The following is a 23,795-nucleotide window of genomic DNA, read 5'->3' on the forward strand; positions in this document are numbered from 1 at the left end:
TTTTTTTTTTTTTTTTTTTTTTTTTTTTTTTTGAAGCAAATGGAAATGGAATCATCACATTGTAGAATAGGGATCATAGCGGTTGTTGATTGGGCTTGACTCAAGCGTTTTGGGCCTGCAAGATTCAGTTGATTGGGCTTGACCCAATCGTTTTGGGCCTTCAATATTTCGCTGATTGGTCTTGGCCCAAGCGTTTTGGGCCTGCACTATTTCCCTTATTGGGCTTGACCCAAGCATTTAAGGCCTGCAAGATTTCGTTGATTGGGCTTGACCCAATCGTTTTGGGTCTGCAAGATTTCGATGATTGGGCTTGGCTCAAGAGTTTTGGGCCTGCACTATTTCGCTGGTTGGGCTTGACCCAAGCGTTTTGGGCCAGCAAGATTTCGCTGATTGGGCTTGACCCAATCGTTTTGGGCCTACAATATTTTCACTGATTGGGCTTGGCCCAAGAGTTTTGGGCCTGCACTATTTCGCTGATTGGGCTTGACCCAAGCGTTTTGGGCCTGCAAGATTTCGCTGATTGGGCTTGGCCCAAGAGTTTTGGGCCTGCACTATTTCCTGATTGGGCTTGACCCAAGTGTTTTGGGCCTGCAAGATTCCATTGATTGGGCTTGACCCAACCTTTTTGGGCCTGCAATATTTTGCTGATTAGGCTTGGCCCCAAGCATTTTGGGCCTGCACTATTTCGCTGATTGGGCTTGACCCAAGTGTTTTGGGCCGGCAATATTTCAATTGAAGATTTTCTCTAGGCCTTTCGTACCAATACGAGCATAGTTCGTTGGATAAATAAGTATTTACGGTTTAAAAAGTCTATAATTTAATTCTTTCGAGAAATTATTATATATATATATATATATATATATATATATATATATATATATAAAATGATTTAGTTTGCTAATAAGTTAAGGAACAACGATAAAAGAAATTTGATGGTCGGGTTGGTGAATTTCTAAGCGATTCGAAATTTATAAGCTACAATAGATCACGATTGAAGTAATTCTCAGTTAAGTGAGACACGGGTCAAAATGTCGAATAAAAAGGTACATTAAGCAAATAAGGGATAATAATAAATAATTTTAGAAATTTATTTTTCAAATAAAATTACTTTGAAGTTAATCTCATCTTATTATTATTATTTTTTTTTTCAAAGAACAAAACAACCTTAATATTATATTATATTTGCAAAAAAAAAATCCCAAAATTGACGCCTTATCACCAGATCGATCCACCGTCCGCTGTGATCGCCTCCGTGTCGTACCAACCAAGGTTCTTCCGATTCAATTCCACTTCTTAGATTCCTATTAGGATTTTCTATTTTTCTTCCATTTTTCCGATCATGGCTGCGATTCGATTGACGCCGGAAGATGCCGAGCTGTTGCATCAGGCTCGGGCAGCCCCATCTGCTGTCGACCTGGTCTCCGACGACGACCGATCAGTGGCCGCTGACTCTTGGTCCATCAAGAGCGAGTACGGAAGCACCCTCGACGATGACCAGCGTAATGCCGACGCGGCTGAGGCTCTTTCTGCTGGGAATTTGCGTGCCGCTTCCGATTACAGGTATGGCGTGGTTAATTCTTTTGAATTGTGTGAATCTTACTGAAAATAGTTGAAACGCAGTTCGTTTGAAACGTTGCTTCTGTTTGGAAGTTGGTTATTTGGTGTTTTGGTTTCTCTTTAGGATTGATTCCCAAAGCATTCAATGCTCGTGTTATTCTCGTTGATTTCTGAAATAAATGAATATGGTTCCACGGCGCAATTCATGTAGATTACGTTTTCTCTTACGCTTATATTATATTCCTGATGGTGCGAGTGGATCCTCATTTCTCCAGTCTCTTGCCCGTTCTTTCCTCAGTATCATAGACGTCGGGTGGATCTCATATATTGTTTTTCCCTTTAGCTCTTCAATCTGTAAGTGCAGTAGAACTGTTGTAGTTGTGTCCTTTTCTCTTTGCTTAGAGATTAGATCTATGTTTCAATACGTTTACCCGTAACTCGTGTAACAATCACTACATGCTTAGAGACCATCGTGGGTTGGCCTGCCAATGACTTAAAGGTAGTGGGTTCAAACCATGGTGTTCATACCTAATATCCTATAAATTTCCTTAGTAACTAAATTTCGTAGGATCAAAGGCTATCATATAAGGTTAGTCAAGGTACACATGAGTAAATCCAGTCACTCATAGATATCTATGAAAATTTTGCTTAGAATCTCTGTGATGCACAGGGGAGTAGAGTATTTCGTTCTTAACTACTTGACCAGATTAAGAATTAATAATATTATTAACCTGGTATAATGAGATTCAAAAAATGGCCATATTTTCATTCTAAATAAAACTTGTTTCATCTTTCAGTTCTGACAAGGATGAAATAGAAGCAGATACAGAAGCCGTGTCATCAATGCTTGGTCTCCAAAGCTACTGGGATTCTCAATATGCTGATGAATTGACAAATTTCCGTGAACATGGTCATGTTGGTGAAGTCTGGTAAGTAAGAATTTCTTAAGGTATCTTGTTTTCTATTATTCTTGTAATATCATTATGTCATTGGTATTATGACAAAAGATGTAATCAGCAGTTCGCTGCACTTCATTTTTGTGTATGTTTTTTGGCCTTCTATATTATTCAACTATGATCATATTCTCTAACCACTTTCCTCGTCAATGTACTATATGTTAGTACTCTCTGTGTACTGCTGTAGTTCCGTTGAGAGATTGAAGAACTGTTCATGGACTATTTACTTTTTGAGCAGGATATTAGTTACTAGTGATTCAAAGGATGATTATACCTGATTATTATTCTCAATAATTCATCTTGAGGACTATGTTTTTTTTGTAAATTCAATTTGGTTTGTTAAACTTGATTCACAAGTTAAACTTCAATGATAAAAAAAAAAAAAGTTAATTTTGATTGCTGGGTAGAATAAGAGAGATACTAGACTTTTATTTATCTAGTTTTCTATTTTTATACTTCTTTCATTCTTCAGGTTTGGATCCGAAGTTATGGAAACTGTTGCTTCTTGGACAAAAAGTTTGTGTTCTGATGTTTCTCAAGGTCAGTTTCCCAATCAAGCTGACGATGCAAAGTCACAGAATGTTGAACAGGATTTCAAATTCTTGGATGGTTGGAGTGTACTTGATATTGGGACGGGAAATGGTTTGCTGCTTCAAGAATTTGCTAAGGAGGGGTATGTTTTGATGTGCCTTTTGATTCTTGCTAACCTTTAAGAGAAGCGTTTTCTTTTTCTCTTATGTCTTATTTCAACTGGATAGGTATTAGTTTGGGTTAATAAATTGAGTAGGTGAAAGGATATTGTTGGGATATTTTCTCTCTGTTTTAAATATGGAAATATATTTTTGATGATAGATCCTTTTTCTCTTGTTGACTTTCTCCGTTGGAGGCAAAAATCCGAAGTGAAGTGAGCAAAAGAAAAGGGCGCTTTTCTTTTCACTCCTCTTTTTTCTCCATTGGTTGAAAGGTTCAAAGAGATGCAGCCATTGATTGGCACACTAGTTGATAATGATGGAGATATTATATTTGGCCATAGAGATCTAAAGCTTGATGCTTTATACATGTCTTGTAAAAGATCTAATCCCTTTTTTAAGTATACATTGGCATTTGATCAAAGGAGTTATGACAATTTGGAATTTCCCTCTTTCAATGAAAGAGGAACGTGGTCTAATGTTACTCTCTCTAATCCATGTATCTTCTAAATTTGAGAATGACAACCAATTAACAGACCTATCTTTCATATTTGACCAGTTATATGAACTCTGGGGGAATATCCACTAACCTAAGATTGTCAAAAAAATATAGTTTTTTTTATATAAGAAACTAAGCTTTCGGGGAGAAATATGATAGAATGACGGCCTAGAAAAATAGTCAACACAAAAGGAGCCCAAATTGAGAAAAAGGACCTCCAACCTAAAAGAATAACGCCTTCCTGATTATGAAAGGCCTTTATGGTAACCACCCATATGGAGGTGTTGAACCTAAATAACTTCCAGACTTGCTGCATATGCTTTTCTTGGAGGGCTTTCTCTTGAAGGAGAAGTTTAGTTACTTTGGTTAAACTTTATATATGGATCTTTTGGAATGAAAGAAACAGAAGTGAGCTCTCGCGACAGGGAGAACGAGATAGATTCTTAGAGTGTGTGGGCAGCATTTGTGGCAAGCCACTTCAGGGTTAATCTAGGTGATTAAGACTTTTGCACACAACTAGAAGGTTATATGTTCCCAATTATCCAGTGTTGTTAAGTACTAGGCTCTAGTTTTGAACTCAATTTAATCATTAAGGATATAAGATTTTAGTTACTAACGGATGAACAATCTCACAATTGCATCAGTACTTACTGATTGTCATCTTGCATTTGCTTGCAGATTCTCCAATTTGACAGGAACTGACTACAGTGAAGGGGCGATAGATCTTGCTAGAAGTCTTGCAGAGCGAAATGGCTTTTCCAATATTAACTTTTTGGTATGACTTGCCACGCAGATATTTTGATTACCGAACTTATTCAAAATCTTTTCAGATCTCCTTACCTCTCTCTTGGATGTGCTTTGATACATAGTTCCCTTCAACCCACTAAATTGGTGGTGTTTCTGGACTGTGGGAATTTTAAGAAAATGAAAAGGTTTGGTGAACGACATTGTCACATTTTTACTGGGGCTGTATATGACTTGTGTGGCACATATGATGTGAGTAGTCATTGTCGATCTTGAGATTAGGTGGCCTTATTGGGTCGAATTAGATTAATAATTTTTTGAAGGGTAAATTATATTTTTTTACCATAAATCTTGTCTATCTTTGTGTCTATTTGATCGTTTTAAGTTTTCAAATCTTAGTTTTTTAAATTCTTGGTTTTGAGAATTAGATCTAAATGGACTTACTGTTGGCTGTTTTTCTCAGGTAAGGGACAGTAATTGATGCATATTGACGAATTTTATTTGGGAGACAGATTGGGCATGATTAGTCCATTTCTTAAATCCATCCAATTGTTTGTCAGATTATGTTGCATCTAAGTATCAAGAAATGATTGTTAGATCTGTATTTCGTCAACCATAGGTAGCAAACATGATTTGAAGTCTTAGAGATGATAATCGAAACTTTCGGAAGTTCAGTAAATAAAATGAACGAAGTACGTATTAGATAAATGGTTATAGTTGTTAAATGCCCTTGGTTATATTAATTGGTTTGATGCCTTTATGAGCTATATAATTGAGTTATTAAAATTTTCTCGATCAAGCACGGTAGGGTGTAGTTTGAAGTTTTTAGCAGTGTAAACATAAACATAAGATTATCTGCAGATTCGAAAAGCAAATGGAAGCAGAAAATTTTACAAGCAGGAAAGTTACAAACTAGTTTGCTAGCAACCGTCTTAGAATTATTCAACTCATCCCTTGTGCTACTCCTATTTGTTGAACGTGTCTTATTTCAAGGGTATTAGTAAGGACATATATGTTGAAATTTTACTTCAGTGATTCATGAATAGTCAGAAAACAGTAGATCGTTTATTTGTTATGTAGAAATATTTTATAACTTAGTTTATGCCTGATGTAATGCAATCATCCTAATTGCATTGTTTTACATGGCTTAGGTTGATGATGTTCTTGAGACAAAGTTGGAAGGGAAATTTCAACTCATTGTGGATAAAGGAACTTTAGATGCAATTGGATTGCACCCAGATGGTCCTATTAAAAGGTAACGATAAGCAAGTATAATCCTCCTCTAATGCTGTTGTATCTGGACTGTTTCTCATTGGATCGGTGCTCGCTCGCATAGCTCATGGGCGGCATATGCTCGAAAATAAATAGATAATTGGTGATTTTCAAGTTTCAGTTCTATAGACATTACTGATAAATGGTCGAAGTAATTGGAAATTTTTGTTTCCTTTTTACTGTTTCCAGGATCATGTATTGGGAATCTGTATCGAAACTAGTGGCGTCGGGCGGGTTACTGGTAAGGCTTTTCTTTTCCCTCTCCCACTGCTCTGGCTGAAAAAAGAAATTTGTACTTCATGCTAAACCACCATGAGCTATCCTAATGTGTTCGTGGGACACATGACAAACTAAAAGTATTTTTGAGTTTGAAACCTACGGCCAACTATTTAAATTTTTGTAATTTTATTAGTCTTCCAACATTCAAATATTTGAGCATGTGAGAGTAATGAAATGCTTGCGAGCTGCCTGAACACTTCCTACCATCATTTTTTAAAAATTACATCGCATGTTCTTTGGCAAATTCGATATTTCATTCTCTTAGAGCTAGTGCATAGACATTGCATCTGCCCTTTGCTGAACTGCAATGCAACTAGAACCGACTCCCGGTAATTTCTGTAGGTGATCACTTCCTGCAACAGTACAAAAGATGAACTTATGCAAGAAGTTGAGAACTTTAATCAAAGAACGGTTGGTTCCGCAGCAGAACCCGAGTCGTCTGATGGAACACAAAGAGAACTGCCTACATTTCAGTACCTCAGTCATGTTCGTACGTACCCGACATTCACCTTTGGAGGATCTGTGGGATCTCGCGTTACCACTGTGGCGTTTCTTAGGAAATGATCGTGTTCGATGTCATCTTGGATCTGTTATGTATGTTACGCCAATTTATGGATTTGTAGTGTTTGAGCCTACCACTGTTCGCCCCCGAAGAGTCGGTGTTTTTTTCTTTTTCTTTCTTTCTTTTTTCTTTTTTCTGCTCGAAAAGACTTCGTTTGTCGTAACTTTTGAACCATTTTGAGGCTTTTTTTAGCTTCTTCTTAGGGAACTGATGTAATTACAGTGGGGAGTAAAGTGAAAATGACTGAATTACAGGTTCATGTTAGTGTGATATTGAGATCCCAATGTCTTTTTCAGGATTTCAATGGACGAGTTTAAACTAAATTCGTCAGGACATGAATCGCTGAACCTACAAGTTGCCATTGATGTTCTATTACTTTGCTTATCAACTCATTCACAAACTAAATTCATTTATTTCTCATTTAATTACTTCAAAACATTCATTTATTCTCTTGTCAATTGCTTTTATTGTGCTGTGTTAAAGTGAGAGAGGTGCAATATTATAGTTTAGTTCTTCGACTTATATGAATTATACCGTGTTTAATGATCTATTAGATTCGTATTTATTTGATTTTTAAACTTTGAAAAGTGATTAATAGACGTTTATATTTAATATCTTATAATTAAAAAAAAAAAAAAAACATATTAAAACGAGAAAAAGATAGAAACTCACACCATTAGTCCTAGATATTTTTATAAGCTTTTTTAAGTGATAAATTGATTTTTTTTTTTTTTTCTCTCGATCATTTTGAGTTTTCTTATTGTGAATTTTTTAAAGAAAAATAAAAAGAGAAACTTAAATTTAAATGTTCTAGTATTTTGTATAAAATCATTCTACATTTTATGGCTCATTACCCTTTTCTGTCGATCTAATTATCGAATATGCAACCATAAATAACTCATATATTAGTTTAGAGGTATTTAAAAAATTGTAACTTACATCACAAATCTATTAGATCAATTTTGACACCAATAAACTTATAGGTATAGTTAAGCTAACTTAGACATATTCAATTGAGGTCAAAATTCTCACCTCCATGCGTTATTAAACTTACAACGTAGTAGATGTGTTGCCGATAGAGACTAAATAAAAATATACATCGAAATTCACACAACATTTTTTTTAAAGGTAGGATGAAGGCATATGGTCTACAATACACATATCTCACAGATTTACTACATTCTTGAATTTGACTTGTAAGGTCAGTCATAATATTTGTCATCAATGACAAATATGAAATAGATGAATGTAGTTATCATCCTCCATACAATACACATTCTTAATGTAAGCACAATAACGAACCCCGAACCCGAGCAATTGTATTCTAAAAAACAAAAGAAAATTGCTCATACCTAAGCAGGCATACAACAGGTACAACGAGCACAAGCAACGCTTCATTCGTTCGAAGTTGCAAATTCATTTGGAGCAGTTCCTCCATCTGTGTGAATAAACATACCACGATCATATTAGAATATAGTTTATTTAGACCTTAAAAATTTTCTAATAGGCTCCTAAAATCATTTAACATTTACATCAACATACAGCTTGAAATCAACTGGCTGTGTAATCCTTATATAATATAGTTAACAAGCCACATAGAGGTTAAACTAAGAACCCAACAATCAATTCCTGTTAGACAATTAAAAGTTCAAGCACAAAATTTTAAAGTTCAAGGACCTATCGAGATTGATCGTTTTAGTTAAAGCTTGAATAGGTGAGTATACCTTCACCATCTGATGGAGCATAAGGAGACTTCCGGTATCGAGTTTGCTGTTGTGTTGGCTATGCAAGAGGAAAAAAAAAATAGCAATCACATAAGTCCTACTCCTACTTGATGATAGTAATTATAATAAAAATAAAAATAAAAAAGGCAACAAAAAAATTACCAGACTAACAAATCGTTTCACAATATTTGTATAGATGCCTTGTTAAAGTACTGGGTTATGCTTGAATTTAAGCAAAAATAGTAGCAGATATGGTAATGGCAGCACCATCCTTCCATGGATTAAAGCCATGTCTACTATTATAATTATTCATGAATGGAGGTAATGAAGTTTCACTTTTAACATTCTAAATTTCTCCAAGAAAAAAAATCAAGCAAAGAGTTACCAAACAAAAGTGTCACATTCTATTATAACTACTAGATACTAAATTTGGAAATTTGAGAATTTGAAATTAAAACTGTTATGCCCTAATCTTTTATTCAAGAGGTCAAGGTCTAAATTTTGAGAAATACAACCACTCTGTTCAGTGCATGTGTTCAAGATCTCAACCCTAAAATAATATCAAAGGTTGCATACCTGAGACAAAATCAGTAAGCACATCATTTACCAACCTGTAATTTTGGCCGAAGGGCTTCTAAAGGTCCTTTAGGCTTCTCAACTCCTTGCTGCCATTAGCAAAAATATGGAGGATATATTAGCCAATAGGTGAAGTTAAGCAAACCAATTTCGAGATCAGTAAAAATGGTGTTACGAGCCATAAAATATAAATACCTTTCCCAATGCCCAATCAGCAGAATCAAAATAAGCACGTTCATGATCCTGAAGATGAGATTCAAAAGCTTTAGACATCCATATGGAAGAATGCATGGATTTCATTGAAAATCATACTGAAAGAATGCATAATTTTTTACAAGAAACAAATCACCTTAGAAATGAGTGGTGGCTTCTTGGGAACAATCCCTCCATATTTTTTCTTTATAACTTCCTCCTGTAGAGAAAATTAGTTATCAACTTCTACAAATCGAAAATGCATATGTATGAAGTCACGAACCTCCTTCCGAGAGGAAGACAGAGATTCTAGAGATCCAACATGTCCATCTCTGTCCACTCGTCCAGTCTCTTTGATATGCTCAGACATGATGAACTAGGCAAGCTCAAATAGTTATAAAATTGCAGCCTGCAGGTAAAGTTCATCGAATCATTAGTTCGAAGTCAGGGGAAAATGAATTGGAAGTGTCTTTCAATCAATCTTCAAGAAAGCTAAAGATCAATTCAAGAGCTAGCTGCAATACATAGATGGCAACCATCAGCGCTCTATATTCATTATCAGACAGACAAAAATCAGATATAAAACAAGAGAATATTTCATCGATAGAAAGCATAACATCTAATATCAGAAACAGGATGTTCTACCACTCAACTTATGCAGAGTACATGATTCAAGAATTGTAAGGAAAAGAAATACAAAGAACTACACTGTTCACTCCTTTCTCCATTGATCCATTTTTAATCATTAACTTTAGAACTAAGAAGAATAAGATCTTACTTTCTCCACAAGATTGAACACGTATCACAAAAACAATTCTCCTTCCTAGTCCCCAATCACCGACTGAGACCACAGCTAAACCAGACACAATTACTACAAACCTCCAGCGATATAACACAGTGCAGTCGATTACTGAGCAATACATATCGCACAGCCATTATCTAATTCCAGTGATTTCTTCACTGAATTCCATTAAAATCAGAAATGCATCTACGAATCAATCTAACAACAAGATAGGAAAAAGAGGAGAGAAATGCATCTACGAAGCTTACTATGGAGCGTATTGCAATGGAGAGGGAGGAGGAGGATTGAAGAGCGAAAGAAGGATTCGATATAAGAATACCTTTGAGCTGCAAAATGGCGAGGTGGATGAAGACGATGATCTGATCTGCTCGAACCACAGATCCAAATTATTTGTTTTTGTCTTGTTTTGTTTGTTATTATTATTATTATTATTATTTTAATTTTCTCTTCTTGCTGAAAGTACAGGCAAATTCACATGTACATTCGTGAGCTACTTTGAACACAATAGTGAATTTGACTTCTTTTTACTTTTTACTTTTTACAGATAAACCAGTAAAAATATTATTTCCTTGCTTGAAAATGGTATTCTAATATTCTTACTATTTTTACTTTTAGGACACACAATGCCTAACGCTTAAAAGTTTAAATAAGTCTAAAAATATTATTACTTACGGAAATAATACAAAGTTAAGAATGAGAAATAAAATTGAGACTTCATTCATATTCCCAACGTTTAAATAGAATACAAACTACCGACTAATACTTACTAATAAAAATATAAACTAAATAAATTTTAAGAATAAAATAAAATATACTACTCATCAAAATCTTACTTATTATTAATATATATTCTATAATTAATATATTTTCGAAATATTAACTGTTTATGAATATTTTAACTAATTCAAACTATAATAAGTTATGACAAATATTTTTTAAAAATTTAGATAATATTACCATTTACAAAAGAATTGAAACAAATTTTTTTAAAAATAGATGAAAAAAATTCAATTATATTTTTTATAATTTAACTTTAAAAATTTAGATATGAATTTATTTAGAGTAACTTGTGTTTGAATGGATTCATTTAGATTTGTTTAATGCATATTTATTTAAAAAGTGTAAAATATTTATTTTTAAGTTTAAATATTTTTTGTTTTTATAATTTTTCGAGTAATATCACTCACTTCCGACTTTTATCGATATTTTCACAAAGTCGAGGTTTCGACGTTGTTGTCAACACTAATATTTTAAACATCAAAGCTAATATATGTATGTATATATGTATGTATATGTATATATGTATAGATTTAAAAGCAAATTTAGCAGCTATCAACTAATAAACACACATTCATCTTTGAAGCAACACATATTATATACAAAGATCAAAGCCCCTTCTAACCATTACACGCTTTATACATAAGAGAGTAAGTGAGCCAATGATTCTATTGCATAAAGAGTTTGAATCTAACCAAACAAGTTTCTGCTGTTTCACCACAAATGATGAACACTTCATTGCAGAAGCTAACTGGGTCGTGGCTCGCTGCGAGGACCGTATGCAGCTCTTAACTTCCTTGCCATGAATGGTGTTGATGAATCGATGACCTTCTACGCATTTCATCTGACAGTTTTCTCTCTTGTTACATCGTTTCTATCGTATCAGAGACGAGGACAATGAACTGCTGCTATCTCATGTTGATGAAGCGTGGTTGAGAATGGCTCATCGAGTCACTTTCGTCATCTGATGTTGCGAGGTGATGAGGGGGATCCTATCAGAAAGTATATAATTGAAAGTTTAAAAACTTATTAGACACTTCTTAAACTTCATGGACTTTTTGGATATGTAGTTGAAAGTTTAGAGACCTAAACGACACTTCTTAAACTTAAAAGATCAAATAGATATAAACCCGAAAGTTCAAAGACTAAACCTTGAAATAGTCGAACTGTAACAGCTCAAGCCCACCGCTAGCAGATATTATACTCTCTGGACTTTCCCTTTTGGGCTTTCCCTCAAAACTTTTAAAACACGTATGCTAGAGAGAGGTTTCCACACTCTTATAAAGAATGTTTCGTTCTCCTCTCCAACTGATGTGGGATCTCACACCAACAAATATTGATATCAAACATGACACTTCTAACTCACAGCTCCATCGGGAGTCTGAGCCATTGAAACGACTAAATGCTATGCATATCAATTCTAGATATCAACCGGATCACTAACCTGATAATGACGCCGTCTTCGAATGGAAGTAAATACCCTAACCATGACATATATAGGCAGAAGAATCCCAACAATTCTCAAGATCAGCAACTGCAATACACAGAACATGAACTTGTGGCTCTTCATTGGTCTAAGCAATGGAGGAAGGCCGAGCAACAAACTTACCATTAACAATGTCAGTGAATACTCTCCAGCTCCACTAATTATAATCGGTAGAGTATGGCGTAAAACAAGGAGGACGATGAACTGCAACATACAGATATGATTAGCAGTTTCAAACTGAGGGTTTCAGGTCAATCCAACTGTCATAATGATAGAAATACGAGAAAAAAAATAATAGGCTAAATAATATCTTAGTTGCAAATATGAACATAGCTTAGCGTTTAAAGCATCTACTCTTTTCGTGGAGGTTCGAGGTTCAAATCCATTCCTCCACATTTGTTGAACTTTTTACTCTTAGGAATGACGACTCTCCACAATGGTATGATATTGTCCGCTCTTGTAGCTTTGCTTTGGGCTTCCCCAAAAGGTTTCATACCAATGGAAATGTATTTCTTACTTATAAACCCATGATCATTCCCTAAATTAGCCAATGAACTATCTTCAACAATCTTTCCCTTGAACAAAGTACACTACAGAGCCTCCCCCGAGCCCTATGGAGCCCTCGAACAGTCTCCTCTTAATCGAGGCTCGACTCCTTCTCTAGAGTCCTCGAACAAAGTACACTCCCTTTGTTCGACACTAGAGTCAATTTTGGCTACACCTTCGAGGCTCACAACTTCTTTGTTCAACATTTGAGGATTCTATTGACATGGCTAAGTTAAGGGCATGACTCTAATACCATGTTAGAAATCACGAACCCACAATAGTATGATATTGTCCACTTTGAGTATAAGCTCTCATGGCTTTGCTTTCAGCTTCTCCAAAAGGTCTCATACCAATATAGATGTATTCCTTACTTATAAACCCATAATCATTTCCTAAATTAGCCAAAGTAAGACTCCCTTCCAACAATTCTCAACATTTACTCCTTGCATTTTCGTCTTTAAATTTCCAAATACTGTATTTTAAATTTCTTTGGTGCCTCAATAAGTCAATGAAAATGAATCAACGAGCAAAAACATGTAATACTTTTCAATCAGCAGAAAGCAAGGCCAATTGCCAAGACACTTAAAATTGGTTTACAGAGATAAGGAAACTGCAAATGAAGTAAATTGAAGAGAGAGGGAATACCATTACTGCAACTATGCGGCAGCACAGTACGCTGCATGGAGAGGGACTGATGAAATCATCGAACGCGGAATCGAGATACTCGTGATCGAGCATTCCTGCAGGGACATGCTGGTTCAGCCTTGACATCTCCCAACTTCCCCTGAGACCACAATTTGATATCAAAGTGTTGAAGAAATGTATGAACAGGAACTCAATATACAAGAAAACTATATGCATTGTGGGGAGATAGGTTGGTTAATGGCTTACCTGAAATGCATTAGTGAGCTAATACCTTCATTATAAAACACATGGGGAGGTGCTGTGTACCCTGGCTTAAAGTCCTGATAAGAAAAAGGAGTTCTTGATACCATAAATTTAGCCCTGCATTAAAGATATCTTTTTTTAATATAAACACAACAAACCTGGTGGCAAATCTCGCAGATTGTGTTGCCTTTCTCGTTGCACCACCGCTGAACGCACATACGATGAGCATACTGCAATTATCGACACTAATTGGAAGCTGATTATCAGGATGAACCATCTAAACTAACACAACGAGGAATAAGGATTGGAAAGGGAAAGGAAAACAAGAATAGCACAGGATGCCCAATCTGAGCCATTATTATGAAATTTGATTCAATCCCACTTTTGTTTCTCATTCTTAACGGCCACAAATCTAGTTCTACAATTTTCTCTAAACATTGTTGAAACCAGTTTAGTCAGCCATAAAGTTTTAAAAGGGGGATTCAAACAATAGCTATCTGAGTTATTTATAAGTGAAACCAGTTGGTATTGACTAAACTAAATCTAACCTTCAAGCTGCCACGGCAAGAGCAGGGTGTTTCCATATTTGATTCATCATCCTCATCATGACAAATTCTGCACTCAACAAGTTTACTGGAAGGTGATATGGATTCAATATCTATATCTATGGAAGATATCATATTATCTGCAGTTGTTGAGGCCATAGGATGAAGAATTATGTTTTTATCTCTCAATAGTAGCTTCAAGGTTTGATTCAGTGAGCAACCGATCCACCAACAGCACAAAATGATCCCCCATTCTTCAATGATCCAGTAGAAATTGGTGTGAATGTTAATAAAATAAAACAAATAAGCCAAACAACAATTACAATTGTGCATGTGATTTTATTTGCTGCAGTGACCAGCTTTCATGAGGACTCAGATTGTTTCTCAGCATAATATAACTTCAAAGATAAAGAGCAGAAAAGAAAAGACAATATGAAATTTTTGGAATTTGCGTCCCAAGGGTGGTGGGGAAACTGGTAAGGGCTTCGGAATTGGGACGTTTGGAGATATCCTCCGAAGTCTTGAGTTCAAATTCCTAGGTGAAAAAAGTACAAATTGAAAATACTTGCTGTTTTCTAAATTTAGATCAATGACGTAGCAGCCCAAACCCACCGCTAGTAGATATTGTTCTCTTTGGACTTTTCCTTCCAGACTTCCTCTCAAGGTGTTAAAACGCGTCTATTAGGGAGAGGTTCTACGCCCTTATAAGGAATGTTTTGTTTCCCCATATCTCAAAATCCACCCCTTGGGGCCCAGCGTCCTCGCTGGCACACCGCCTAGTGTCTGGCTCTGATACTATTTGTAACAGACCTAAGCTCACTGCTAGTAGTTATTGTCCTCTTTGGACTTTTCCTTTCGGGCTTTTCCTTGAGGTTTCTAAAATGCGTCTACAAGGAAGAGATTTCCACATCCTTATAAAGAATGCTTCATTCTCCTCCCCAACCGATATGGGATCTCACAATCTGCCCCCTTCGAGACTCTGCGTCCTAGCTGGCACTCATTCCCTACTCCAATTGATGTGAGACCCCTCAATCCACCCCCGTTCCCTTCTCCAATCGATGTGCGACCCCTCAATCCACCCCCCTTCGGGTCCCAACGTCTTTCCTGGCACACCGCCTCGTGTCCACCCCTTCCGGGTTGTGGATTGTGAGATCTCACATCGGTTGAGGAGAAGAACGAAACAGTCTTTATAAGGGTCTAGAAACCTCTCCCTAGTAGACGTGTTTTAAAAACCTTGAAGGGAAGCTCGAAAGAGAAAGCCCAAAGAGACAATAACTTATAGCAGTGGGTTTGGATGGTTAATTATGATCTCTAGAGATTGGCCTTGGAATAGGCAAAGCCTTCCTCGATAATAAGTAGGAACAGACCTATGGGCATAATAAGAGGATTGAGCACCAGTGCTCCAGCTAGAACAATAATATTTAGCTTCATTTCAAACATTTAGTTCTTGCGACTCAAAAACGAAGTTCTCAAGACCTCTAAACTGATTCAAACGTTTGCACTAATAATTCGTAATACGTATATGTTAGCTTCGTCAAGTTCCGGCAGAAATCTAACAAAACCAAATGAATTCAAGGAAACAACAATCCAGATCAAGAAAAATCTAAAACTAACGAAAAAGCACAAAAAAAAGAGACAGTGGCAGCAACCTTCAAACAACTTCCACCATCATTGGCAAATGAACAAACACATTGCAGGCAAGAACTTATGAACATCATATGAGTAAAATTAAATTCATGAGAGAAAGAGAGAAAGAAAGAGAAGGGATGCTTACATATATGGGAATAGAATCTCTACGATAGAAGAAACAAACAAAATCGGCCTTCTTTTCCTCCTGCAGCCGCTTTTCCAATGAGGAAGCAAGAGATGGAGTGTTCTTATAACTGCTCCATTACCTTGATTGACAGAAAAATTGATGTATCAGTAACCCAGTTGAACAAACAACAGAACATTTAAGGGGGAAATGCATTGGGAGAACTCAAGTTTGTGCTTTTTCTTTTTCTCCTCAATAGCGGGAGAAGGGGAAATGCCAGAGATTCCAACGAAATTTTCCGAAATTATTTTGTTTAATCATAGATTAAAAATATATAATTGAACAAAAAAATTATTTGTATAAAAAATAAAAAATAAAAAAAAACTAAATAATTATAAGAACTTAAAATATTGTGTTGAATAAATTTATAATTTTTTTTTAGAATAATTGCATCTGTTTTATTTTAATTATTACGTTTTAAAATACATAAATTATTTTTACTAATTTATTCTTGAAACCAGACTAAATTTATAATTTAAACAAAAATAGTTATAAAAAAGTTTTTGTGAAAATAGTGTATATGCTTCAAAACACAAGGGAATATCATAATATTCCACACAAGATGTTAAGAACATCTTCCTATTAAGCAATGCATGAGCACATTTGAGTTCAAACATATCGATCTTAATCAAAATCTTAGCCTACCAAAACTCAAAGAAGCTTCCATTTTCAAAATCATGATGGTTGCCGTCTAAACTTGTGATGTCCCACATTGGTTAGGAAAACAAAACACTTATAAGGGTGTGGAAACCTTCCCTAAGCCATTTTAAAGTCTTGAGGAAAAGCCCGAAGGGAAATCCCAAAGAAGACAATATCTGCTAGCGGTGGATCTAGACCTTTACAAATGGTACCAGAGCTAGAAACCAGACGATGTGCTAGCTTTCTCGCTGTTTCTCGAAAGAAGTAGACACGAGGCGGTGTGCCAGTAAGAACGTTGGGCCCCGAAGGGGGTGGATTGTGATGTCCCATATTAGTTAGTGAGGAGAACAAAACACCATTTATAAAGGTGTAGAAACCTTCCCCTAACAGACACATTTTATAAAGTCTCAAGGGGAAACCCGAACAGGAAAGCCTAAAGAGGACAATATCTGCTAGCGGTGGATCTGAGCCTTTACAAAACTAAGTCTCACCGTTAATGTCGTACTGAGGTTTCGACATGGATTCAGATATCGACTGCTTGGACTCTTGAATTTTCCAAAACCTATAACTGGTTTTAACTGATTGGTAATAATAACCTTTAAGATCTTACAGAGAAGGAGCTATTTGAGAATGGAAAGAACAAAGTAGGATACAACAATGGAAGAACAGGGCGGGTGTCCTGTCATTTAGGACTTGGTTCTTCTGTTTCTGGCTGGGGACTGCGCTCCTCATCACTTCCTTGGTATCCATTCTGCAAAATCTTGGTTTCTGAAGGCAAATTCTTCTTAGCTTTACGACTCCCTTCGATCTTCCATAGATCCCAAACTCGGGTCTTGGGCGGAGGATTGGCTTCTGCGATTGGAGCAATGAGTCCTGGCTTTCCATCATCAATAACTTCATCAATCAAACCATATTCCTTTGCTTCCCAGGGATTCATGAAGTTATCACGATCCGTGTCCAATTCAATCTGCAAACGAAAACTCGTAAACATCAAGAGGGTTCGAGCAAGAAACTGAGAACCAGATAGATAGTTAAAGACACAATGTAGACGCAAACCTGCTCCAATGGTTTTCCTGTGATCCTAGACAAAATTTTGTTCAGCTTAATCTTGTGATACGCCATCTCTCGTAGCCGGATGCTCATATCTGTCGCCTGGCATGGACGGGTTAACCAGCGAATTACAAAGCGATTCGGGGAGACCATAAGTGGAAGCTCAAATCAACTTATCACATAGATCAACAGGCAATGTCAATAGGTATAAATTTTGGGGAAGTTTCCTGTATTTGATTCCATGCTGCTCTTATATGCATAACACCAAAACGTTGCGACCTCATATACAAGTTCACACACATAAATCGAGTTCATAACAACTAAATTATGAAACAATCAGGAATTACTTAATTGGAAGGTGAAACAAAAATTACAATCACGGTGGACAAAATGGCATTCACTTGACATCAAAGCACAGAAAATAATAGTCTACTACTCACTCTCCCTCCAGCTGTTCCAAGAGGTTGATGGATCATCACTCTACCATTGGGCATGCAGAATCGCTTTCCCTTTGAACCAGCAGCTAGAAGAAAAGCTCCCATGGATGCGGCAAGTCCCATACAAACCGTTGAAACATCGGCCTTGCACAACTTCATTGCATCATATATTCCCATTCCTACATGCAGCCAAAAAAAATGTCGAGCAACAAACATGGATTGAAATGACACCCTTCAACATTAGAGATAGCCCAAAAGAAAAAAAAAACGTGGAATTCCAAAGATGTACTTGAGAAGCCCTTTATATGATTGAAGAATGAAGAGACCAAGGAACATAATATAAACAAACAAAAGAAGGGCAGTTTTTAGTTATGAGAAACAATGGAATAGACAACTGCTTCGGTAGGTACGTGGTTTCATCTGCCAAAGTTACTACAAATGAATACCGAGGCATCCGGGAGGAAACTGGACTGGCTATAGAATGGATGTTACAAATTTTTTCTTTATAACATCTTTCTTAAGACCGTTGGAGAAATGAAACCAGCCCCACACCGAGAATCTGTTATGAACTTGAATCAGGTTATACGCATATCATCCAAGCTCTTGCCCCATAAATACCACACCACATACAATAATTTTTATTTGGTCGATGGCAAAAGTTACGTCCATGGTGCTAAAAAGTAAAAACTAGCCAACTGAACACCTGATAAATAAGAATATTTTTGAAAACTAAGCATATCAAGCGGTTCGCGGATTCGAACACATGAATTGGTCTCATAATATTTCATTCACAAAACAAAATACAAAAACACAACCAATAACAGACACTCTTGCCTCACAACTAGACGAATTATGATCCTTACTCAAATATGGCAGTTCCCAAGCTACTTCCAAAGTGAGAATAATCAAGTCAAAACCCATGTAACTTGATTTTTTCTCAATCTCCGACGACACTGCATCTTAAAGGTTTCAATGATTCCACAATTTTGAAATATGTTTATCTTGGATTGAGAACTACATTCAATGCAAAGGGGGTGAAAGGCTGAAAGAGAAATTGTTGTTGTATTATCTGAACTTGATCAACACAGAAGGCAGTTGAACTCATTTAAGTAAAAAAAGTTGAACTATGCAATTTCCATTCTACATACGAGCGCATTGGAGCAATAAGAAACTCATTTGATTTCAAAACTAAAACCATTATAAAAGAATGCAGGGAAGCAGGTTTGAACCATAAAGATTCTACGAGAGTATCCTTCCAATCCAACTACTTTAGAACAGAACTATAATGCATAAGTCAGAAAAAAAAAAATAATCAAGGATTTCATGATAAAAGTAAAATGATGCAGAAAATACCAGCAGTGACAGAACCACCAGGTGAGTTGATTAACAATTTGATATCCTTTGTTGGATCTTCAGCATCAAGAAAGAGTAGCTGGCTTATGATGAAATCTGCCGTCATGTCATCAACCTGCCAGAAACCAAAACCTCATAATTCAAACCCACTAAAAAGCACCACAAAATTCAAACAAAAATCAAAGAAATGGACCAGGAAGTTCATAAATCAGGAAATTGTTGGAGAGATTACCTGAGAGCCCAAGAAGATGATTCGCTGGCGTAGAAGCATATTGGTTGTATCGAGCTCTTCGAATCGAGGCAGCGCTGGCGCCGAAGCTGCAGAATAGTTTCCCAAAACATCCCAATTACTGGATAAGGTTCGTCTCAGAGGCGACGAACTGAGCGAGGCCTTGACCGCCGCAACGGGAACGGATTTCCTGATTCTAAAAGCATTAGAACTGGAATTAGCGCCATGAGAGTGCTTGAAAGGAGTGGAAACTGGAAAGGGAGAAGCTAAAACTCCATGGTTGAAGCACATAAGCCTGCTGTGAAGCGAAGGAGAAGGTGCGTATGTGAAACTCAACTCCATTTTCGTTCCTTTCAGGGAGCCGTCGAGAAATCCAAGATTGGGGTTGCCGGAATTTGGTATCTCCAACAAAATAAACTTATTTTTCCCAATTTTAAATATATACAAAATTATATACAAAATTATTTTGATTTAAATAATAACATATTAAACCCAAATAAATTTGTAAAATTTTTTTTCCATTAAATTTATTTTAAAGGATTTTCGTTGATTAAATTTTACCCAAATAATAAATAAAAATGAATATTTTAAGGGCTAAAAGGATATTTAAATAATTTATTTATTGATTTTTTAAAATTCTGTTAAAATGCTTCGATTTTTCTAAATATTATTTTAAGAAAAGGAAAAATCTATAATTTCAAGAATTGAATAAGAGCCTCTGGTTTACCGATTCCACGGATTCAGCTCCTCAAATAGAAATTAGAACGAACTCCTGACTTCATCTATCACTGGTACAGAAATCTACCATTTCGGAGCAATGGCTCTAAATCTCCATTGTTGCTGTTTATCAGCTCGTTTCATTTCTTTCCATTCAGAAGTTAGAGATTTTCGTTCCGGTTGTCTGAATCGCACTTCGAAACTGAGTGCAAATTCGCTGAAATTCTCTAGAATCCGTAGCTCTGCGAATTCTAACGATCAATTGACGCTTAGAACTTGCAGGAATTGCAAGGCGCAATTTGATCCTTCCCTTAATCATCCTCGAGCTTGCCGATTTCATACTGCTCATTTTGGAGGTAACGCCCTAAGTTGTTTTTAGTTCTTCCGATTTCATTTCCGTTTTTCGTTTCTGTGATGTACAATTTGAGTGTGTTAAAAGCTTTAGTTTCTTCTCAGCGTTTGATTTGATTATGATATGTAGTCACCGTTTAGTCAGTTGTACATTGTGCTTCTTGATGGAAACTGGAAATTGCATACTCCAATGTATGATTTTGTTTGATTTTGTTTGCATTCCAAATAATCCTACCCTTAATAGTCATTCCATCTGTCCAATTCTTTGGCTTCACCAAGAGTTTGCTCTCATTCAGGACACAACTCCTCTAAACACCGCGTATTCGATAAAGCTCCACCACGAATCACATTGTGGATTACACAACGTAGACCATTCCTTAGCATACCCTTAGCGATCCTCCCCTCAAACACACTTGTTTGACATTTGAGGATTCATCCACAATCCTACATGACTATGTCTATTTGAGACTCATCACTTTGTTAGGTATTTGAGAATTTTACTAGACATGGCTAACTCAGGGGCATGGTTCTTATACCACTTATCATGGACATAATCTTTCTATCGTGTGATGCCATGATATACACTCGCTCATGGCTATTCTTGACGTGAACTCAAACCCCAACTCTTTCACCCTTTTTGTGGCTTCTTCGGACCTTAGGTGAGGTTTCGTTGTCCTCAATCAAGTTTTATTTCATGTTCAACGCAGCTTTCTTCGGACCTTATGTGATACTTTGTTCGCATTCCCAACCTTCTCTTCAATTGCGTTTTGGTACTTATTTCATAGTTTAAGTCCCTAGTTTTTACATACAAAATGCCATATTAGTCCTTAAATTTTTAAAAAGAACAATTTTGGTCCTTGTCAGGACCAAAAGGATTACTTTTTAAAATTTAGAGACTAAAATAGACATTTTAAAAGTCGAGAATCGTGTTGAAATAATAGGAACCAAAATGTAAACATCCAAAGTTAGTTGTGTTTTGTTCAACTTCATAGCCATTTTGCGTTTCCATTTGTACAATTTAAATGCGTTTATTTAAATCTTTGGTTGATGCTCAGCTCTTGATTTATCCATGATTTGTAATACTTGTGTTAGTTGTAATCAAGGTGCTGCTTGATGGACACTCTAAATTGAAGGTTTATAACCTATTCTCATCAATTTACTTTTGGTACTTCTTTTACTTCAAATACTTGTAGATATCTGTTCATGATGCAAACAAATTAAACTTATGTTGTGTTAGGTCTCCGTTACATTATATACAAAAATATCATGATCAGGGGTTAAATAGTTGTTCTTACGAAGTTAGAAGTAGAATATATGAAAGTTTAGGAACTTCCTAAACTGAAATAAGTTAAAATTCCCGAAAAAAAAATAGGTTTTGGATCAAAATTCTAGCTCTTTACCACTGATGACTTTTTTGGACTCTGCAAGTAAAAGCCATCTGCTTTCCCTTTTGGTTGAGTTGCTTTAAACAATAGCTTTAATCGCTTGGATTTTGAAAGCATTTACAACAACGAAACAAAGAACAAAAAACAATTAGGTATCAAACATGGCCTTAGAAATTGTGAATAATTCAAACCTTGTGTATAACCAAATTTATGCTGACCGATATCGATTGGATTATCGAAAGACTGAGATTGACTTTGAAACTCAAAAATGTTCTGTTGAATCACTCAAAACGAGAAGGTTTGAATAATTTTGAGGATTGGAAATAGACTACAATTCAATTTACTACTTCAAATCATTATTGATTTCTTTCTGAAAGTCCAAGTTCCAACTTCTCGAGTCACTACTTGATTCCTACCTTGATTTGCACGTATTTTCTTCTCAAAACCATAATCTATTCCTGTGTTATTCTTTCTTTATACAGGTGAAACAAAGCGTAAGTTTGAAAGTGTACACACAGGAGGAACAATGGACACTCCAGACTCTGGCAAAGTCTTACAATACTGGCATTGCTGTGGGTCTGAGGATCCTTTTGATCCGGGATGTACCGCTGCTCCACACTCGTCCTACGACGACGTTTAATACCATAGATCGAACCGACAACCTTTCTCAAGGTCCCCTTCTTTCATGTAAGTCTTTAATTTCCTTTTCTTCATGAAATCATGTGTACATATTCATATCCTATCTGAAATGTTGGGTTGGGTAACTTTTTTTGGTCATCTTTGAGTTGGAAATTAACGGAATATAATTTTCCAAGTTATTAGTTTCTATTTATGTCTTACTATAATGTAAAATATATCATTCTCACATATACCTTTTAAAACCGTCCTTCTCAACTCTGTCTAAATTCGTTCTTTTTGATACAACAAATGGGGTATGAGAATTTGAACCTCCGACCTCAAAAGAATAAATACATGTCAATGTCAATTACTACTGAGATTCATTTTTGCTGATAGTGACTTTTTCGATGTTCGCTTCATCAAAAATATTAATATAGTTAATTATATACTAAATTTTTGTTAGGGAAGATGTGTCGATTTTGTATAATGCATTACAACTTTGTTTTCTTTAATTGTAGTTATTGTCATCTTAATAGCCTACTAAAGTTAGCGAGATGCATTGCCCCGTGAATTACTCAATATACATATATAAATTAATTGAATTTACCAAATTTAGGCAAACACACCAAATACTCTGAATTTCAAATTCAATGCAATGTTCAATGCATTTGCTTTTCGTTTTTATTGACCTAATAATTTAAAAGTTTAGGGCTATTTGTGTCATTTCATTATAGTAGAAAAAGGACAATGGGGCCCTATAAATAGACGAGGGTGATATGAAGGAAGATCACAAGAGCAGTGCTTTGAAGGGGGCATATGAAAGCAAGAAGGCAAAGTAGTTGTCCATACGTCGTCGTTTTGGGTGGTCAAAAGAATGGTAACTAGCTTCCCTTTGTTGACTGTGGGTAAAAAGGTGCCTCTAAGGATGAGACTCCATTTAGTTACCGTCAGCAAAGTGGAAGCTAGTGCTTCAAATTTACCGTTGACCCATTTTCACCATTTTTTTTCTTTAAATATTTCCACCCTTTTGGTTTATTTTTAATTGTTATTACAAAAAAAAAAAAAAAAAAAAAAAAAAAAAAAAAAAAAAAAAAAAAAAAAAAAAAAAA

General features: G+C 35.9%; 5 protein-coding genes across 10 annotated transcripts; 2 read left to right on the forward strand and 3 right to left on the reverse strand.

Annotated features, from left to right (window-relative positions):
* The first annotated feature begins 1,190 nt into the window (after window positions 1-1,190).
* LOC111452405 (EEF1A lysine methyltransferase 2-like) lies at window positions 1,191-6,905 on the forward strand. The gene is made up of 7 exons (XM_023093106.1): window positions 1,191-1,560; window positions 2,355-2,486; window positions 2,986-3,186; window positions 4,380-4,476; window positions 5,597-5,700; window positions 5,907-5,958; window positions 6,339-6,905. The coding sequence occupies exons 1-7, from the start codon at window positions 1,340-1,342 to the stop codon at window positions 6,558-6,560; spliced, it is 1,029 nt and encodes a 342-aa protein (XP_022948874.1). The 5' UTR covers window positions 1,191-1,339; the 3' UTR covers window positions 6,561-6,905.
* Window positions 4,102-10,264, reverse strand: LOC111452406. Of its 3 annotated transcripts, XM_023093108.1 has the most exons (8): window positions 10,172-10,264; window positions 9,334-9,459; window positions 9,208-9,270; window positions 9,054-9,101; window positions 8,894-8,947; window positions 8,283-8,340; window positions 7,911-7,996; window positions 4,102-4,114 (listed from the first exon to the last, which is right to left on the reverse strand). In XM_023093108.1, the coding sequence occupies exons 2-7, from the start codon at window positions 9,418-9,420 to the stop codon at window positions 7,953-7,955; spliced, it is 354 nt and encodes a 117-aa protein (XP_022948876.1). In that variant the 5' UTR covers window positions 9,421-9,459; window positions 10,172-10,264; the 3' UTR covers window positions 4,102-4,114; window positions 7,911-7,952. The 3 variants fall into 3 exon arrangements, with proteins under 3 accessions (XP_022948876.1, XP_022948875.1, XP_022948877.1); XM_023093107.1 differs by lacking the exon at window positions 4,102-4,114 and having other exon boundaries at window positions 7,664-7,996; XM_023093109.1 differs by lacking the exon at window positions 4,102-4,114 and having other exon boundaries at window positions 7,664-7,996; window positions 10,101-10,190.
* A 942-nt stretch (window positions 10,265-11,206) lies between these two features.
* Window positions 11,207-16,617, reverse strand: LOC111452226. Of its 4 annotated transcripts, XM_023092830.1 has the most exons (9): window positions 16,553-16,617; window positions 15,869-15,989; window positions 14,098-14,164; window positions 13,708-13,779; window positions 13,553-13,626; window positions 13,307-13,445; window positions 12,239-12,319; window positions 12,074-12,163; window positions 11,207-11,621 (listed from the first exon to the last, which is right to left on the reverse strand). In XM_023092830.1, exons 1-9 carry the CDS (start codon window positions 16,584-16,586, stop codon window positions 11,538-11,540), a joined length of 762 nt encoding a protein of 253 aa, XP_022948598.1. In that variant the 5' UTR covers window positions 16,587-16,617; the 3' UTR covers window positions 11,207-11,537. The 4 variants fall into 4 exon arrangements, with proteins under 4 accessions (XP_022948598.1, XP_022948600.1, XP_022948599.1 ...); XM_023092832.1 differs by lacking the exon at window positions 16,553-16,617 and having other exon boundaries at window positions 14,098-14,348; window positions 15,869-16,109; XM_023092831.1 differs by lacking the exons at window positions 15,869-15,989; window positions 16,553-16,617 and adding an exon at window positions 15,744-15,857 and having other exon boundaries at window positions 14,098-14,348.
* Window positions 16,618-17,097: 480 nt separating this feature from the next.
* LOC111452225 (ATP-dependent Clp protease proteolytic subunit 3, chloroplastic) lies at window positions 17,098-20,032 on the reverse strand. The gene is made up of 5 exons (XM_023092829.1): window positions 19,619-20,032; window positions 19,387-19,501; window positions 18,037-18,212; window positions 17,603-17,698; window positions 17,098-17,513 (listed from the first exon to the last, which is right to left on the reverse strand). Exons 1-5 carry the CDS (start codon window positions 19,955-19,957, stop codon window positions 17,229-17,231), a joined length of 1,011 nt encoding a protein of 336 aa, XP_022948597.1. The 5' UTR covers window positions 19,958-20,032; the 3' UTR covers window positions 17,098-17,228.
* A 301-nt stretch (window positions 20,033-20,333) lies between these two features.
* On the forward strand, window positions 20,334-22,879 carry LOC111452227. The gene is made up of 2 exons (XM_023092834.1): window positions 20,334-20,688; window positions 22,551-22,879. The coding sequence occupies exons 1-2, from the start codon at window positions 20,433-20,435 to the stop codon at window positions 22,706-22,708; spliced, it is 414 nt and encodes a 137-aa protein (XP_022948602.1). The 5' UTR covers window positions 20,334-20,432; the 3' UTR covers window positions 22,709-22,879.
* Window positions 22,880-23,795: the final 916 nt, after the last annotated feature.

The sequence above is a fragment of the Cucurbita moschata genome, unplaced genomic scaffold, assembly GCF_002738365.1.
Source record: "Cucurbita moschata cultivar Rifu unplaced genomic scaffold, Cmos_1.0 Cmo_Scf00014, whole genome shotgun sequence".
NCBI classification, from domain to species: domain Eukaryota; kingdom Viridiplantae; phylum Streptophyta; class Magnoliopsida; order Cucurbitales; family Cucurbitaceae; genus Cucurbita; species Cucurbita moschata.